Consider the following 19,673-nt stretch of genomic DNA (forward strand, 5'->3'; position numbering starts at 1 on the left):
TTGTTTCTCATTCATTATTTTAATATTAACATCCAATAATAGGCGATGATAATTTTATCCATTATTGTTTCCAATCTCATATTGTTTCGATTGTTTCAACCATTAAAATCAATTTAAATTGTAACAACAGTTGTTGAACAGCAAAAGCGTATTTTCAAAGCAAAAACTGATCAAAATTGCAATTATGATAAAGTATGTTTTTTTATTATTGTTAAATAATTTGGATACATTTCATTGACTATTAGCTATTAATATTGAATTGTGAATGAAATGAAACAATGAAGAGAGGAAATAAAACGTAAACAATTTCCAAAAATAAAGGGTTAAACAGATGATGATAGCATTTTAATGATAAAATGTTGAAAAGGTTAAAATGAGATTACAGATTAACAGGATTGTTACATTTGTTTTGAAGCAAATATTGTGAATAAGATTAACACAGAAAATGAAGAAAACGAGAAAAAATTCTTAATGAAAAGAACCCAGAAGCTCAGATGAGCAATTTAATCGTGTATTAACTGCCTATTATCACTCTTATCAATGTTTAAATTGTCAACATTATCAACATTATTAACATTATTATTATCACTCCAAGTTTCAATTAAACTTGTCATCGGTTGATTGTTAAACACATCAGTCAATAAATATTGAAGTAAAAGTTGATTTTGCTTTGAAGGTAACAGTGAAGATGAAATTGATGATGTAGATGAAGAGGAGATTGGTAATGATGATCTTTGATGATTAGTTGATAATTGATTAAATTTATCATCATCCGATGATGGATTAGTCCAAGAAGGGGAAGAAATGAAGGAACCTTTCGAGTGAATATAATCCGACTCCAGATCACCATTTCGTTTACCAAATCGTAAAGGTTCTCGCCATCGGCAACGTCGACATTTCATTTCAAACTCGGATCGCTGGCATATATTAAAACACCGAGCAACCCCACCAACTGTACCAGGTGTAAAGAGAGTGACCATTAAAAGGATCGCATAGACGGTAATAGCGCAACCTAAACATGGGTTAACCCTTCTCAAAGAGATGACCAGTGATGAACCCATAATCAGGTTGGACACACACACAGACACGGGTGTAACACACAATCAGTTAATTATCTAAATCAAAGAAAAGACAAATGATTGCATTAATGAATATTAATCAACATTGTTAACATTTACAATTAATTAACTTAACAATTTATCAACTTGTTGCGTTTCATATTTGCTGAGACCAAAAGGTTTCCTCTCTTCAAATGTTAATTCAACTGTTCAATAATATTAATCCGTATAATTACAATACATTAAACAATAGTTTATTTAAATTGCTCATTACAGGTTAATTGGTTAAAAGTGAAAAGGTAAAAACATTTACATTTATTAATTAGAGTTGATTTAGCTAAAGTTAACTAACTTTTTCTTGTGTTGACTTTGCTTATCTTTGATTGTATTTCATCTTTAAGTCTCTAAATTGACAACAATTAACTCAATTTGATCACGATATTAATATTACTCTCTTCCGGATTGTTTAATTGTTCAATAGTTAACTGTGTTAATCAATTTAAACAACATTTTGTTACAAGTTAATCAAACTAATTGATTATCGATTGTTATTATTACTCAATGAAAGCAGATTGGTAAACCACTAATAATAACAATTACTTGCAATCAATATCGATTGTTTTACCAATTAAATGATTATTAGATTAATTAATTGGCTGAAAGCTGATTTAACGGTGAATTGACTTACCTCGCAAAAGTTGATTAACAATGAAACTGAAGAGGAATATTTTAAATCACAAAATTTTGTCCAATTGTTTAGTCCAAAATGTTTACATTCCAGAGACACAATTTAATTTGATTTAATTAACGCAATTGTCAACAATTTACAGTGATTAATCAATGTTGAAGATTCAATTGTTGGACATTAAACAAATTTGGTTAAACAGAGGTTCACTTCAACTTATCCTTTCCTTTGTCCAACTTCAACTTGAGAATTGTTCAGAATTATTCAGAATTATTCTGACGATTTATATGTATATATATCCTACAGATTCTGTCTCACTCTCACTCTCTTCAAGAGGAAGATGAAGATGAAGATGAAAAAACATAAAAAAAGGTAAAATTTATTAATCTAAGAGAAGCACAAAATTGTGTTGGAGGAATGATATTTATTTGGACAACATTTACGCAGGTTAGGTTAGGTTATACAGGTTTTACGTCCCTGTATTTCAACGGAATTATTATGATTATTAATATTATTGATATTGATATTGGCTCAGCTAATGGGAGCAAATGAAATCACACATTTAATCATTTCCAATCTAATCATTTATTCATATTCACTTATTATCTTATTATTAATAGGGTTGCTCTTGACGAAAATGTTTTATTTTTTAACCTTTCAACCAAAATCTTGGCGATTCCTATGATTATCAAACAGCATTTATCCTCTCATTTCGTCTTCGTCTCAATCTTTTTCAGCCACTTCTCAATCGTTTTAGGTTAAACTCTCATAATCTATTTAAACGAAAATCTTCTCCATGAATTTTAGGCCTTTTCTCATTAGCTTTAGCCTGAAATAGTTAGTCTACATTGACATCTCTTTAGTAATTTTTCTTGAATTTTTAAAAATGAGTGAACCCAAGAATGTTTCGGATGCAAGGTTCAATACATTGAAACACGGGTAAAGGTTGACATGAAGATAATGAAGATGGTTCCTATTGAGTTTTGTTTTTATATTCGTATACAGTTTGAGGATGAATTAATTTAACTGTAACAACTTGACTTTATTTTGTCTTCTTTCCTGGAATCGATTGGAACATAAAATTGCAATGATTCAATGGAAACAACTTTTGTAACATTTTGTTGTTTAAGTGCTAATAGGAAGTCAATGAATTCAGTTGGCGTTCAATTGTTTATTAAATCAGGTTGAAAAAGTCAAAAAATCTTATTTTAATAACAAACTTGCCCTTAAATGTGCAATATTTTCCATCAATTTTAACCTTTTTTTCGAGTCTGTTTGATTCATCATTATTTGGATATAAATAAGTCTGGAGCAATGCATTGTTAAGCCCAGAACACAATTTCTCATTGCGCTGCTGCCATCTAGCAGTATAAACATGAAAAGTCTAACAAAAGTGCAGTTTTGTTTACAACAGATGCTCCCTCTGATGAATTAAAAAGTAACTCAATTTAAAACTACTTTTTTCACAGTCTATCAATCATAAGAGCTGACACGATGAAACAGGAGTTTTAACTTCAGTCAATAAAGTTCTTGTTTGCCAAGTGAATAAGAAGTACGATAAAAACTCTCGAGTTAAGAGGACTTTGCGGGTTTGTAGGGGCATAAAAACTCAGTTCATTTGTGCTATTAAAGAATTTCTCTGATCAACAGTTTTCGATAGGATCGAGGTCAAAGTCGAAACTTCGAATGTCTTTTGTTCAATCATGGAATCAGATTTTTTTAAACTCATTTTCTTGATGTAAATTTCGATGCCCAATCAGAATATGCACTTATTTTGAGAAATACTTTCGACCACTTTATGTGACCGTTAGAGATCTGAAACTTATTATTTGTCGATAAAAATTGTTGTTACATATCATGAATCGAACACTTTTTTCATTTATCGACATTTCTCTTGATTTTGGGCCTCAGTATTTCGAGAATGAAAGCGCTATATTACTCATGTTGTCATTTTCAGGAATCATTCGCCCCATTCGCCAAGTTTCAATCATTTTGTAAATAATTTTAAATATTTTTGTATTTAATTCAATAGAATAAAAATTTAGTTCCAAAAGAGTTATTTACATTCATTAATATTTTTTATTAACTTGTCAAATAACAAATGAAAATCCGTTGAAAGTTCGGCCTGATCAAACTGGAAAGAAAAAGATACCACACTAATGGATGGAATCAAAGGCAATATCAGTTTTTATTTGAATGATTTGAAAAGGTAAGAGAACGTGAATAATCGAAACAGTTTCAAATAAAATGTGATTGAAATGATCAGATGAACTGAGTTTATTCCTATATCGCCAATTTTTTACCCTTTCAAGAGAAGGTTTAAGCACAAAAAGCAAAAAATTATTAGCTATTATTTCATCTTCAAGTTTAGTAACTTGCGAATAGACCCTTGCTAGAAGTTTGCTCAAAGTTGTAAAAGAGCAAAAGATTGGCGAAACAGGCCAGAAGCAATCATGATTAGCAAAAAACTCCCTGTCCATCCTCAAACCATCTTTGAATTGATAGCACAATTCAAAAATTGAACAATCTAATGTTGATTATTGATGGTATCACAAATTTATTGATTAACCATGATAAATGAAGAGTGGATTAATCTATGAAATCTAAATAATTATGGAATAATTAAATTACAATTTGCAGAGCGCAACAGTGTAATTTAACAACTGGCAAACTAAATGGCAAAAAATGGTTAGTTTGATTTGGTTGAGAGGTTAAAAGATTCATTGAAATGGCAATCACAAATTAAAGTCAAATAATCAAGCGAAAGGATCAAACAAAAGTTTACAATTGGACAGATTGACCAACTGATAGGTTACATTAATTAAAAGCAGCAAAAAAAAGTTGATTTCATTTTAATTAATAGACAACACAAGTTAAATATATTAATAAATAGTTAGATTGTAAAAGCAGTTCAACTCCAAACATTCAAGTAATGCAATAGTGAATTCATTAAATAGCCAAATGACCAACTGAAAATACAATAAAATTTAACAAACCATAAACTTGAAGCTTTTTTGATTAAATTATAGAAGAAGAAAATGATAAATTAAAAAGACTGAATTAAATAATGGAGAAAAATTAAGTTGAAAAGTCGAACAAAAATGGCGAGAAAATGTTGATTGCGATTGTCGAAGTATAGATTGTGATTAAAGAAAAGGGCGAAAATGATTAATAATTGAATTGGTAGTGAAAAGATGACGATCTGAGGACAACAAACAAGGTTCACTGAAGTGTATAAAGCCAAGAGCGGGTCAGGTCAAGGTTTAAAGGCACAGGGTAAAACAGGTCGAGGCCTAAAACAAGGCAAAATCAACGGGAGTCGCGTGCCCTTTCCAAGTTAATCTTTGCTTTCTTACCTTTTCTGTTTCATTATTATTATTATTACATTTATTATTATTATTAATGGCAAAATGATATCCATAACTGTTAACCTCTGGGCTAACCGTATGTCAATCGACTTTTGGTGTCCCACTAAAGCCTTTTTACCTTCGGTCATAGATGACTTGCTCTACCGTTTAATTATTATCTGTTTTTGACTGCCAACTTAATATTATCATTATTATATTTCTTATTGTTTCCCTGTTTCTCTGCTTTAGTCTCTCTCTCTTCTTTATCATCATCATCATCATCATCAACAGCAACAACATCTTTTCCCTCTGATTCCTTGCTAATAACAACAGCAACAATCCCAACCTCAAGTCACAACTTGTAAAGCATCCAATCGTAACCTGAAGACCACATGTTGACTGTACATACAACGCAGACACAAATAAACCTTTCACACTTTACCTGCTTTCACTTTAACTTTTCAGCTTTTCTTCTTCTTCTTCTTACTGTAGTTGTAACTGTTTTATAATTTACCTTTTACTCTCCTGTGATTGTCGATAATTTAATGCATCACTTTACAGTATTCAATATTCATGATGAAACTTTGTTCATTAGAGATAAAATGCTTTGCAATATCAATTGTTGTTGGTGTTGATTGGAGTAGTGTTTCCCCGATACCTTTTTTTTGAGTAAAAGTATCGATACTTTGCCTGTCGATATTACTCGATACTTTGAAAAAAATACTCGATACCAAAAAAGCTCTTAATTTGATGAAATTATCAGGCAAAGTATTACAGAATTGAGAAAAAACCAGCTTTCAATTATTTCTGGAGACCATGAGAATGACTCACTGCATAAACTCACGCTTTAATTGTACTCATTAAATACTCGATACCTTTCCGATTGATACCGATACTTTTCACCGATACTTTTTTTCAATATCGGGAAACACTAGATTGGAGTTTATATTTGAATGCTAATTCTGATTTTTGGTTTTTGCAAAAGGTCATCATTTGTGCATCAATCGAAGCAAAATTATAATAGCTTAATATGCATTTATCAAAGTAAAGTTGATTTACACTCAAAATGTGCAAATTTAAACATTTTCCTCGATAGGTTGCAATCAAATCTCTTGATTTGAAAATAAAGTTGAAACTGAGACTCGGATTGATAAAGATAGTTCTTGATTCATTTTGATTCGGAATCAGCCGATTGTCTCATCAATTTCAAATGGATTGTTGAAACAATTTTCAAACAGTTTATAAACTGAAAATTGTTAGCTTCATTGTTACGGGATTGATGTAAAAACTGGTTGCAAGCAAAAGCAGATTAAACTAATTAGTTAGCTGATTAACAGTTGCATTTCATTCGAAAACTTTAATCATAATTTGATTCTTTTAGATAAGAGTCTTGATTTATAAATTCTGATGCTCGGCTTCATTTCGATTTGCAACAATTGATCAAAATTCACATTATTTACTATATTAAAATCGACTTTTATAATTACCAATTGATTTCCATCTAATTCAAGCACATTGTTTCTCAATTTAATCTCAACCCTTTTCTCACTCTGATTTACCTTTACTGCCCTTTATTAAAGTTTCATTTCAAGGATCGATCTTTTAAAGGTAAATTTTCCGATAAAATATCAAGAGTATAGCAAAATAGGCAATAAAATGTAATCCTTTCTTAAAGTTGAATATTAAATTACAATGGTCAATAAAAGAGTTTGAGATCAAAAGTTGATCACAAATTATTGGCAATTGTCTGTTTGAAATAATTTGCAAAACAATTGGCATAAAATTGCCAAATAAAAAGTTAACTCTAGTTAATCACCAATACATTGGACGTTAAACCTTGACTTACATGAATCACAAACATCGCCAAATCAGATGAAAATTAAGCTGAAAACAGAAGCTAAAGATGAAACAAAAGCTTCAAGTATCTAAATTGTTGCTGCAAAAGGATAAACTAAAAGTATAATTTAACATCAACAGTTTCAATAATTATTTGCAATGAAACAAAATTGATTTACAGATTGGAGTTAAAGTTGATTAATATTTACAACTTAACTGAGAGAAGTTAAACTCAAGTTTCATCATTTGGTTTAATTGTTCAACTCACAATCAGTTGCAATCAAATGAAAAGCTGAACTTGCAATGGATAAAATGAAAGACTTTTATTTGCATAAAAAGGCCTCAAAATTCTCATGCTCACCATCAACTAGACTAAACCAAACCAACTGAAAATGAATTGAAACAAAAATTTTTTCTAAAAAATTGAAACGGAACAGAGTGACAAAAGGTAAACGGAGAAACGCGGCCTTTTCACGTTCCCTTCACTTGAGTTTAGTCAACTTTGATATGATGTTTGTTCAGATTGCTAGCTAATTTGATTGAATCACCAAGAGTTAATTAGTAAATCGAAATGTAACATTTTGATTGGATGTAAATGATGAGTTGATTCAAGCTAAACATTTCAGGTTAATAATGAATCCTTTAGGAACCGCCTTTTGTCAACAGTAAATAGGAAACTCGAAAAAAAACTGTTTTCACTCAACATTATTTTACGCATGTATTTTGGTAATGAGAAGCAGCATTGGAGGTTTACCTTTATCATCCTCACCATCATCACCATCATTATTATTATCATCCTCCTCCTCCTTCATTCTTCCTCATCCCTTTGTCATCTTCCACCTTTGAAAGGTTAAAAGATTAAGTTTACAGTTTGATTTGGTTCAACTTGAAACAAGTTGACAAAAGTTTTATAATTATTATTCATTTTTTTGTCTCATTCCTATTCAATCTTTAAACATTTTTTGATTTGTTGAACAATTTTGTTTAGTTTTTTGTGCTTTTTCCAGTTTCAATATCATGAACATCAACAGGCGACTATTAAAGTGTGATTCAAGTGAATATTACAAGATTAAAGGTAAGTTTTGTTTTGCCTTTTCTTTGCCATTTCAGGGAAGAATTTCATTTTTTTGATTCGATATGTTTTACCATTTGAGATGCTATTGCAATAATGTAATGCATTTTGATGAGTTTTTCATTCTTTTATTTAAATTTCAATTTTATTGAGTGAAAGTTGAAATTTGATTCGATTGAAACAAGATGTCCATCTGATGTCCGTTTTAATCTAATAAATTGGTTTAATGGAATTGAGAAAAGAAGAAAATTGTTCAACAATTGAAAAGTTTCAAGTTTATTCAGACTTTATTTTCTGGTGTCAATAACATTTACTCAGGGTAAACAAATAAACCGAGACAAATCACAAAATAATCAATTAAAATTTATTTTTCATTTAAGTTTCACCAAAAGTGAGAAAATGATTTGCCAATGATTTTACGTTAATTTTGATTGATCAAATTGTTCAATTTAGAACTGAATAATCAATGATTAGCATGGAAAATGTCAACATTAACAGTTAATCCAAATAATTGATCAACATTTTCTGAAAATGAATCTGATTGTTAGGATTGTCTCTGCAGGTTTAATGAAACTTGAATCAACCTTTTAAATTTAATTTACTTTCATTGATTGCAGATTATAACGCTGTTGAGAACGGATTAAATGGATTAAAATCTTCAGACGATGAGCTTTACATTGAAACAGAAGATGGTAATTATTAGAAATTAATCAAATCATCAACATTGAATAATTTGGTTTTCGTTTTTTTCTTCTTTTCTCTCGGTCTTCTTTCCATTTTTAACAGCCTTACTTGAAGCTTCAAGTTTACTGTACAACTCACTGTACTACCATTGCTCGTGTCCTCCCTCCGGCTCATCTTCCTCTTTAACATATGGCTTACCTGTACTCTCACTGCATCATCATCGTCGAGGTTCACCTGTAATCAATGCTCGACACGCGCGTTCATCTTCACTTCATCCATCAACCGATGGCCATCATCCAGTTTACATTGGTGCAAATGCCTCATCAAGACTAACTTCAGCCTTAACCTCAACTTTAACCTCATCCACTTCAATGCCATCGACAACAGTATCCAGACCAAGTAGTACTATCACAAGTAACGCTCGATCACCAGCAATCACAACCAATTGCACAAATTCACCGACCAATCTAAGTCTAATTTCACCAGAATTACTTTCCATTTATGGTTCAACTTACAAGATATTTCCAGGTAAGATTTCAATATTATCTCAAGATTTGCTTAATTCAAAGACAACAGAGTATCAAGAAGACAATATATCCCAACACTGTTCAGTAACGCTATCCTTCCAGATACTAAGGTATGACCGGTAAAAACCCAGAAACGTTTTTTAGAATTGATTTGCGTCAGTTAGACCAGACTTACAGGCACCATTTAACCGTTGAAATAAAGGTACTCTTCTCAAGCATATCTTGTGAAAAAAAGAATTAATTTTGATCAAAAATCGCCAAGTTATGACCTTAAATGGACAAAGGCGTCAAAATCTGATTTTGCCTTTTCCCAAAAACCATAATTTTTCAACTTCATACTAGGGTTTCGAAGAATCGAAAAATGGTGAAATTTGGTCTCAAAGTTATTGAAAAAGATGTAATTCTCTTAATATAACCCAACATAGATCAATTGAAAGGTCCAGGCCATCGGAAAAACTAAATTTCGTGGACATTTGATAAAAAAACGGGTTTTCAAGCTTTTTTAAAAAGACTTTTTAAAAAATGACTTCGATTTCGAATATTTCGAGCAATTAGCCTGAAATAAAAACATCAGCATCTCATAGACAGCAGTAAGTTGACCTTAAGACCTTTTTATTTCAGGCTAATTGCTCGAAATATTCGAAATCGAAGTCATTTTTTAAAAAGTCTTTAAAAAAGCTTAAAAACCCGTTTTTTTATCAAATGTCCACGAAATTTAGTTTTTCCGATGGCCTGGACCTTTCAATTGATCTATGTTGGGTTATATTAAGAGAATTACATCTTTTTCAATAACTTTGAGACCAAATTTCACCATTTTTCGATTCTTCGAAACCCTAGTATGAAGTTGAAAAATTATGGTTTTTGGGAAAAGGCAAAATCAGATTTTGACGCCTTTGTCCATTTAAGGTCATAACTTGGCGATTTTTGATCAAAATTAATTCTTTTTTTCACAAGATATGCTTGAGAAGAGTACCTTTATTTCAACGGTTAAATGGTGCCTGTAAGTCTGGTCTAACTGACGCAATTCAATTCTAAAAAACGTTTCTGGGTTTTTACCGGTCATACCTTAGAATCTAAGCTACTCGCTAAGTTGTAAGCTAATCATCTAATGGAAAGTTTGCAATCTCAATATTTCCAACTAATCTGAATTACTCTCTAAAAATATCATAATTTGTGCCGAATTTTTCATTTTGTTTTTTTCTACTTTGAAAATTAAAACTTTGGTTTGACTTATGTTGATTTTATCAACAATGGCAACACGATTTGTCGTTTTAATTGTCAAATCAACTTTTTTTTTTGAAACCGATTCAAAAGATTCACAGAATTTAACTTTTTTGTTCGACTAAAAGTCATTCTGTCATTTCTATAAAAATAAGTTGAAATCGTCTATTGGATTGCAATCATCAAAATTGTTGGAAAACATTTGAAATTTCATGAAATAATCCATTTATTGCTATGAAATGCCCTGATGGATGAAAGGAAAAAGCGGGAAAAGTTTTCCTCTTTTATAAAAGTTATATTAATAAGTTTCGATAAACTTTCTCCTTCTTTCATCCTAAGACTGGGAGTGAAACCATATTTAATAATGATAATAATAACATCATAATTACCTTTTAACCTTAATAAAACCCGATGATTTGTACTCTTGTTGGCCACAAGGTCTAAAGTCACAAGCCAAGGTAAAGAAAAAAGGTAAAAGTTGAAATCAATGGTCCGTAAAACATTATTATTATTATCATTGTTATTGGTTAGCTTTGAGAAAACTTTGGATTGCAGTTGATACTCAGACTGAGGTTAATCACTTTTAATGGACAAACTTAGATTTGTACATTTTAACCTTTCTTTTGACCAATAACTTAATTACTCTTAATGGACATTAAAGTATCAACAAGTTACTAGATCAACAAATGGCCAGGAATCAAAGGTTAACTTTATTCAAATTTAACTAATCGATTCAATTAAAATGCCATTTTACCAGAAACAAGACACTTTATTTTTGCCTCTTTTATAACAAATTTTTGTAACTTTTCGACCTTTTTTGACCTTTTTAATTAATTTTCTTGCTTTGCTAAAAGTCCATTGCTAACAATTAAACAGATTGATGATTAAAGCTTGAAACTGAAATTTGATTGAATGACAATGAACTCCAACTTGAGTAGGAAATTGATGATTAAAGATTGAAAGTAAATTTCATCTTTTTGCTTGTTCATACACTATTCTGGTGCCATTATTAATTGACTGTCAGTTGATTGTTAAGATGGTTGATTAAAAGTAAATGTTAACAAAGTTGACAACTTATTAGTCGCTCTATTAATTAAAACAAAAACACCAAAAAGAACCTCAAAACAACACCATTCAGTGGTTTGTTGTTGATGTTTTTTTTATCTTCCTTTGCTTGTAATCATTTCAATGTGTCTTCATCATGAATGATTGGAAGCCCTGGTGAAGCCAAACCACCTGTCATATGATGATCTGAATATGAGACTGAATAAAGGTTAGCTTAGGTTGGGAGGTAAAAAATGGTGAGGTAAAATGATGAACGCTTTAAACAAGGCTTAAGAAGCCAACAACATATGTATAATAGGGAGAGATAATGATGATGATGATGAAGATTAGTTGCAAATCAATCGGTTTTTTGTGTCATTTTAACCATTCATCCGATTGACAGACAAAATGTTGGCCCACCTTTCACAATTGAACAATGATAAGGAGAACCAAAAATATGTTGATTGTGATAGGCAACATATTATTGTAACTGTAATTCACTAAACCTATCATAATGATGATATTTTTTCTCTTCTTTTTGTGTCTCTCATTTGTTTCATCTAAATCAATTGAATCATTTGTTACATTATTATTTTGATTGATGATTAAAATTCACAAATTGCTACAATTACCAGTTGATCAAGAAGTAAAATTGCCAAAAAACAGAGAAGAGCAATGAAGAAGAATGGAAATAAGGAAAATGGTTTCTTCTAGTTTTGATTTTGATACTTTAATGTTAATTATTTAACCATTATTGCTATCATCATCATTGTCATCATCAATATCAATGATGATCAATGTTTAATGGTTGACTAGCCGGCTCGTGGCAACTCGCGGTACAACAGTTGTTCAAGCCTAACATATGAAGTTGAAAGTTGATCCTAGATCAGTCATAGTTAAGGTTTCAGATTTGGAGTCAGACATCAACATTGGTCTTAATTGTCATTAGCAATTACGTTAAATCTGACATTTTCTGGTTAAAATTGAAATTGAATAAACAGTCCGATTAAAAAAAAGGTAAAATTGGTTGTTTGATTTGTTGAATTGTTGTTTATTGTTGATATTCAACTCTCACAACCTGATAATAAACCTTACCAGAAATCAAATAGAGGTTGTTAATTTAAACAAGCTGCTATTGATGGATTGACATTAAAAGCAAAGATTGAAAGATGAAAATATTGTAAAACCGGAAGATTCTGTGATCAGTTAGATCAATGATTGTGATATTAATAGTACAATAAATAATGAAAATGATAATACTAATATAATATGGAAAGGTGATTAAACAGAAGAAGAAAAAGTGAGGAAGGAAAAATTATAAATATCATAATGAAACTGAAAAGTATATGAACAAGAAAAAGGTAAAAATATTTTTTTCTTTTCAATATTGATGTCTATGGTTCGATGACTTTTCACTGAAATCAAATAGACAACCAATAGACAAATTGTGCTCCATTGTAATCAATCAAATGGATCAATTGTAATTGTCTTTCACAAGGTGCAACTATTTCAATTGATTTATATATGAACAGATGAGGTTAAGATGATTAAGACGCCATGATCCATGAATATCTAATGGTTAAACATTGGCATTGGCTTTTAATTTGAATATATTTTCTTGTCTGATTTGCTTTGTTTTTTGAATGCTCGCCACATTATCCTTAAATGTAATAAATGTTTTTTTACCATTTAACAGAACCTTTACCGTTTGATGAAGGTAAATCAGTTATTTCATATCATTCCCGGTTACCATTTATTGACTCGTATGGCACAGTTAAATCTAAATTTGTTAATTTTGATCCAATCAAAAGTCCAGTTCGTAATGAGAATATAGTCCCGAATGGATTTGCTTTCACTAACACAGCAAGTGTCTCGGATTACTCTATAGCGTCGCTGCTTGACTTGAAGGTTAATAATACTTGCAGTTTGGATGAACCTCTTAATTTAACCAACAAACCAGTTAATGTAACTTCAATTACAACAACCTCATCAACATTATCATCATCTCCGTCGTCCTCATCATCAGTTTTAACTCCACCATCAGCCAGACCAACGACAACATTGAAGGCAACAGTTGTGTCTAGTAAAGACAGTGAAGAGTGCAGGTCATCATCATCCATAAACTCTCATCTTCACTCATCAACTCAGTCAAATTTGAAACCATCTTCTAATAATGTTAACTACAGTAATATCAGCACTCTATCATCATCATCATCGTCGTCGTCCTCGTCAACAACGACAACAACCCAGTCAAATAAAATATCCTCGCCAGATGGAAGACATTTTAAATGTAATCAATGTAATAAACTGTTTAAGCGATCGTCAACCCTATCAACTCATCTCTTGATTCATTCAAATACACGACCCTTTCCATGTCCTTTCTGTGGTAAACGATTCCATCAAAAGTCGGATATGAAGAAGCACACTTATACCCATACAGGTGAAAAGCCTCATAAATGTGCCGTCTGTGGTAAATCGTTTAGCCAATCATCCAATTTGATAACTCACACAAGGAAACACACAGGTTATAAACCCTTTGCTTGTGATTATTGTCCCAAAGCATTCCAAAGGAAAGTGGATTTACGGCGTCACCGGGAGACTCAACATCATTATAAAGATTAAGCAAAGGTAGACTTGGATTTGATCTCGACATCTTTTAATTAATCAAATTGTAGTCCAGAACAGTCCTTATTTATTTTACCAAAAATCGGGACTGACAAAATCAATGAAAATTATCATAACCATATCAAAATCACTTCATCGATCTTTTAAGTTTTATAATTTTGTTTCCTCTTTTCATGTATTGTAAATAAAATCATCCAAAAATGAACTGTTTTAAATTGTATCAAAATCGCTGTTTTTATTTATCATCTATTATCATAATATTTACGATCGTTAGATTGTTCAACAATTGAAACGAGGTTAGCATGCTCTTTAATATCTAGTAAACAAAGAGTTACAGCTAAATCATTAAGACAAAGAGATGACTAATTTTTGATTTGGTTAACTCTACACCAATTTGTATCACAAACATCATTGGAATGATAAGTGAAATCAAATGATTTATTCAGTCATTAAATAGATCAGTCTTAACATCCATGTTAGCGACTTTAAACTCTTCTATCGTAGTTGCAAATAGACTGGATTATTTTTCGCTTTATTTCATTGATTTTAGCTGCAAAAAGTCCCGATTTTGTTTTTAAAACAAAACTTTAACATGTTTTATCGAGCAATTTTAAAGATATAAATTGAATAATGTAAAATTAATGAATTCAAGGTCTTTTAATCATAACTACAATCAACAAACAAATAAGTTAAATTTAGCACCTGTTGAAGGTGTAAACATATAAGCATTAGCCAACTACAAATCATTATACTTATCATTGTATTTTCCTCTATTTTGGTAATTAGAGTGACTATTAATTCAAACGCAGCAATAAGTTACCTGTTAAAATTAAAACAGACACACTAATTACACAAGGTGTAAGCACATAGAGTCTTAGTAACGGAAGCCTGCAGTTGAAAGCCTATACTGGGCTCTTTTATGAGAATGAAAATTAAATTGTTTTGTTTGTTCAGCCAAATATTATATTAATTAATTAATATCTCTCAGGTTAGTCGGATTTTAGGATTAAATTAAGGATCAGCTTACAAATGATTGGCGAATAATACAAATTTTATAATAAATTTACAACATTAAATGATGACCTAGAGGTAAATTGAATTAGCACAATCCAAAAATGATAAATTCCGGACTTTCCTTAAGTACCCCATAAAACGCGAATAATCACTACTGTTTTCAAAAAATGTCAGATGTAGATGACACAAAGTGGATAATGTGGTGAAAGTGCTAGGTCCATTTGTTGCAAGAAAAGAAAAAACAAAAATAGAATTTTCAACTCATTTTGAAGCAAATCTATGTTAATCCTCACATATCATATCATACACACCATATCAATACAATATCATTTCAAGATTGCGCGATTTACAAAAAGTAATGGAAGAAAAATGAATAACAATATCAGTATCAGTGGACAATTCTTGCTCTCCAGCTATTCATTCAGAAGAATGAGCAATTTATCAGCGATACTTTTACGTAATATCAAAAATTTAAAGTTGAAAAACTCGATCGAATACGATCAAGCAAGCTTTTCAATCAATGTCTGACGCATATTCTGTTGTATCACGCTAGGTCCAGCTGATTCGTTAAGTTTAAATATGTTTTCAATCAATGAAAGTTCAGTTGCAGTTGTATCGAAACCACAAAAAGCACTCCAATCATTTACAACCATTCCTCCACCAATAACATCAGAACCTCGATTAACAGTTCCAGCAACAAGAGGTAATTGTAGGAGAGTTGATAATTCATTCATGTGTTCAATATTTGCCTTTGGATGGACAAGACCGCCTAATAAAAAAACAATATAGAAATATTAGAGCACTGTTAAAATGTTAATATGTTAGCATGTTAAGGATGGACAGATTCAACAACAAACCTTGATTAGAAAGAGCACAGTAACTTCCGACCAGAACTTGATCTGCGATAGTCTGTTTGAAAACTTCTACATTCAGTGTGTCAATTAATATCTCTTGAGTATCTTTATCAAGATCAGGGTGCACCAAAGCGACATAATCATTGCAAGCAATTACATTTCCTAGAGCAGATAATCTTTCCTCAACTCGTTCGATTTTAACAGAATCAGGTAGTGAGTTTCTTAAATGTTGTAATTCTTGGTCAGTAGTTGTATTTGGTACCAATAAACCATGTCGATTTCCAACAGTTAATCTGCCAACGATACGACATCCACCAATAGATGCATGGATGACTGGAATACTGTCACTCAATTCAGCTTCAAATATTGAATAAAAATTTTGTGATCCTCCGATAGCAACCAAACAATAGCTATTAGTTAATTTAGCAAATACACCAACTTCATCGTTTGATTCAAATTGTACTCTGAAAGCCATGATTCTTTAGAGAAAGGTGTTGATGGAAACCTTAAAATTAAAAGACAATCAAATAAATCACAATAGAAAATAAAGAAAAATTAAACAACAACAAGTGTAAATTGGTTACATGCTTCTTTTCCTATGAGCAAAAAGCAAAGGTTTTCACATATTTACTGATCTCACGTGACTAGAAAGTGAAAATAGTATTTTGCTATTTTCACAGCAGCAAACCGAGAAAACTTATTTATAAATTAACAATCGCCGAAGTTTGTATGATTTGAAAAAATAAGAAACGCGAATAATCACAGTTGTAATCGTCACAGTCTGAGATTTAAATATAATAAGCACAACAATTGTGTACATTATTATGGTCGAAGTACAAACGTATTCATTCCAAGTTCTGTGTTGCATCAAAGAAGGCAAATAAAAATGAAAGAAAAAAAATAGCAAAAAAAGTAAATGATAGACCAAATTCAGAAGTCAGAGAAACTTACTTTCGAAAATTATTAAGAAAACAAATGTTGACATACATGTAATAGGAGCTGGAATTTACTTGATAGGTAGGAGAGACGATGGAAACAGTATGATTTGAGTGGACCATCAGTAATCATATCGCAAATGACTCTCATGTCATCAATAAACTGATGAAGAGATGGAAATGGATAACGGATTGGTTGACCCTTTTCCAGATCCTCTTTGTTCTTGTAAACCTGGCAAATTCCCTTGTCCATTTTAAGCAAATAGTTGGCTGACTGAGGAATAGGTATATTCCAGGGTTCTTTGATTGTAAGAGCTTCCACGTCATAATGTACTGTTGTCGGGGGATATCAAAGAACGATAACATCCAATTAAATCCAAAATGATACATCCAGTGAGATCCATGTTGGATGGGAATATAATAATAAAAACATTAGAAAGGTCGAGAATCAAAGGAGCATTTCCATAATTCATTCGTAGTCAATACAATTGATTTTTAATTCTTAAGTTAGTTGCATCACCTGTTTTAAAAAAATAGGATATAACTGACCAGATGAACCAGGAGTTGTTTCAACTTCAGCCAATCAATTTTTTTGTTTACAAAGTGGATAATCTGGTGAAATTGTTAAGTCCATTTGGTGGAAGAGAAAACCCAAATTTTCGTCAAACTCGTTTGAAGCAAATCCTATGTTAATCCTTTACTTTTTTAGAAACTCTAAAGAGGAATGTTTCAAGTCCATAATCTCGTTTTTCCAAAGTGGACTTTTACACAGACCAATTCTTTTACAGTTGCTTAAAATTTTAGTAAAATTTTTAGTTTAACACACAGTTTGAGAATTGAAAGTTTGAATGAATTGAAATGAATAAATTTATCTTAATTTCGTTTTTAATTATATTCAATTGTGGCTTCGCGGTTTCGCACATAAACAATGAAACTGTAAAAACAATTTTTGAAATTATTGCACCATACTTTCGAATAGACCGCTTGCAAGGTAAGTGAACAGATTGAAATACATTGTAATATTGTTCAATGTTTCTTTTTCCTTTTCTTTTTCTTTTAATATTTCTTTAATTTTTTTGAGACAGTTTTCAAAGGTCCCAAGTGCTTCTCCGATTTAGGATGCTTCGAAAACCGAAGAACATTTCAACACCCAATTTTCCGACCAATATCCTTGTCTCCAGAAGAACCGGAAAAAATTGAAACAAGATTTTTTTTATATTCTAAGCCTGGCCAGATAGTCCCACAACTAATCAACCACAATAATATAACAAGGAGTAATTTCAACCCAAAATTGCGAACCATTTTTGCTGTTCATGGTTTTTACTACGCCAATTATCTTGGTCAATATCAAATAGTAATTAATTTCCTTTTTTTGTAGTGCTCTAGTGATTCAAACAAATCTATTCTTTTGAATTTCAGGAATCATTTCACAAATTAAAAAACGCCTTATTCATCAAGGAAAATATTAATTATATTTTCGTTGATTGGGGCAAAGGAGCGTCAACATGGTACGCCCAAGCCACAGCAAACACTCGAGTTGTTGGTGCTCAGCTTGCCCAATTAATTGAAAAAATAACTTTAAAATTCGGAATTCCAAAAAATAAAATTTGGTTGATTGGCCATTCATTAGGAGCTCATGTTGTGGGCTATGCTGGTTCAATTGCTAAAAACCTTGGCCGTATCACTGGACTAGATCCAGCAAAACCTTATTTTGTTGGCATGCCAAATGAAGTTCGTTTAGATGCTGGAGATGCACTTTTTGTGGATGTTATCCACACCAATTCGCCACAAATTAATCAACCATTTGGAATCGGATTGCGTGAGGCCATTGGTCATCTCGACTTTTACCCGAATGGAGGTAATATGCAACCAGGATGCTTCAAAGAAGAAGTTGGTGCTTTTTCAAAGTCTATTGAATATGGGATACAAAAATTGGCGATTTGCAACCATGAAAGGTCAATTCAAATGTTGGCGTCAGCAATCGATGTTAGTAATTGTGAAATGATTGGTTACAAGTGCGCTTCTTTCTTGGATTTTAAACAAGGAAGTTGTTATTTATGTGGTCCAGATGGACAAAACTGTGAAATAATTAATAACCCAAGACCAGGACATCAACAGAATCAAAAGTATTTTTTGCTTACCAATTCGGAGCCACCATTCTGTGTTCATCATTACCGGATTTCAATAAATTTAGGGGATATGCCAGCTTCTTTCGGACAAATGGTTATTCATACTACTTTAATTAGTTCCGAAGCTAAAGCTTCAGGTCATTCTGGTAGAATTATGATGAGATCGCATAAATCATCTGCATTTTTATTAACAGGTGACCGTTTGATCGAAGATCTAAATCTAATGTTAGAATTATTTATTGAATCGGAATTCCACCATGGAACCATAAATATTAGAAATTTAAATATTACTCCAATGTATTATTTGGATGACAAAATGAAGATGAAAATGCAAAGACATTTAAATAATTTGAATATTGTTACAAACCAAAAAGTCAAATTTAAGTTTTAGTTTTAATTTAAATATGTTTGATGTATTTTACACCAATCGTTTGATTCAAATTGTACTCTGAAAGCCATGATTCTATACAGAAAGCTATTGATCAGATCCTTGAAATCAGAAGACAATCAAATAAATCACAATAGAAAATTTTAATTCACAAAACATTCATGCTTAAGTATTTCATTCTTTAAGTTACGACTATAAATTGCTAATCCGAATTGAGTATTTTGAAATTTGCAATCCTTTTTCTACTCTCGTCT

At 31.2% G+C, this 19,673-nt stretch overlaps 3 protein-coding genes and 1 long non-coding RNA gene across 4 annotated transcripts; 2 read left to right on the forward strand and 2 right to left on the reverse strand.

The window, feature by feature from the left end:
- Nucleotides 1-316: 316 nt before the first annotated feature.
- On the reverse strand, nt 317-2,120 carry LOC107360309 (uncharacterized). The gene is made up of 2 exons (XR_001568276.3): nt 1,747-2,120; nt 317-1,115 (listed from the first exon to the last, which is right to left on the reverse strand). It is a non-coding gene; the product is annotated as an uncharacterized LOC107360309 (long non-coding RNA).
- A 6,466-nt stretch (nt 2,121-8,586) lies between these two features.
- LOC107371718 (uncharacterized) lies at nt 8,587-14,325 on the forward strand. Its single transcript, XM_015939872.2, has 3 exons — nt 8,587-8,690; nt 8,785-9,210; nt 13,171-14,325. The coding sequence occupies exons 2-3, from the start codon at nt 9,054-9,056 to the stop codon at nt 14,094-14,096; spliced, it is 1,083 nt and encodes a 360-aa protein (XP_015795358.2). The 5' UTR covers nt 8,587-8,690; nt 8,785-9,053; the 3' UTR covers nt 14,097-14,325.
- Nucleotides 14,326-15,374: 1,049 nt separating this feature from the next.
- Nucleotides 15,375-16,558, reverse strand: LOC107362863 (eukaryotic translation initiation factor 6). Its single transcript, XM_015930003.3, has 2 exons — nt 15,971-16,558; nt 15,375-15,882 (listed from the first exon to the last, which is right to left on the reverse strand). Exons 1-2 carry the CDS (start codon nt 16,440-16,442, stop codon nt 15,614-15,616), a joined length of 741 nt encoding a protein of 246 aa, XP_015785489.2. The 5' UTR covers nt 16,443-16,558; the 3' UTR covers nt 15,375-15,613.
- A 725-nt stretch (nt 16,559-17,283) lies between these two features.
- LOC149093969 (pancreatic lipase-related protein 2-like) lies at nt 17,284-19,561 on the forward strand. Its single transcript, XM_089267406.1, has 3 exons — nt 17,284-17,295; nt 17,984-18,256; nt 18,322-19,561. The coding sequence occupies exons 1-3, from the start codon at nt 17,284-17,286 to the stop codon at nt 19,420-19,422; spliced, it is 1,386 nt and encodes a 461-aa protein (XP_089123532.1). The 3' UTR covers nt 19,423-19,561.
- Nucleotides 19,562-19,673: the final 112 nt, after the last annotated feature.

The sequence above is a fragment of the Tetranychus urticae genome, chromosome 2, assembly GCF_039701765.1.
Source record: "Tetranychus urticae isolate SD_2017Ah chromosome 2, NJAU_TeUrti_SD_1.0, whole genome shotgun sequence".
NCBI classification, from domain to species: domain Eukaryota; kingdom Metazoa; phylum Arthropoda; class Arachnida; order Trombidiformes; family Tetranychidae; genus Tetranychus; species Tetranychus urticae.

Excerpts from the sequence above, each read along its gene's own strand:
- LOC107371718 (XM_015939872.2), top strand. The coding sequence starts at position 9,054 with ATGCCATCGACAACAGTATCCAGACCAAGTAGTACTATCACAAGTAAC. Across the intron at positions 9,211-13,170 it reads AACTTACAAGATATTTCCAG|AACCTTTACCGTTTGATGAA; the intron begins GTAAGATTTCAA and ends ACCATTTAACAG.
- LOC107362863 (XM_015930003.3), bottom strand. The coding sequence starts at position 16,442 with ATGGCTTTCAGAGTACAATTTGAATCAAACGATGAAGTTGGTGTATTT. Across the intron at positions 15,883-15,970 it reads CTGTGCTCTTTCTAATCAAG|GCGGTCTTGTCCATCCAAAG; the intron begins GTTTGTTGTTGA and ends TTTTTTTATTAG.
- LOC149093969 (XM_089267406.1), top strand. Across the intron at positions 18,257-18,321 it reads ATCTTGGTCAATATCAAATA|GAATCATTTCACAAATTAAA; the intron begins GTAATTAATTTC and ends TTTGAATTTCAG.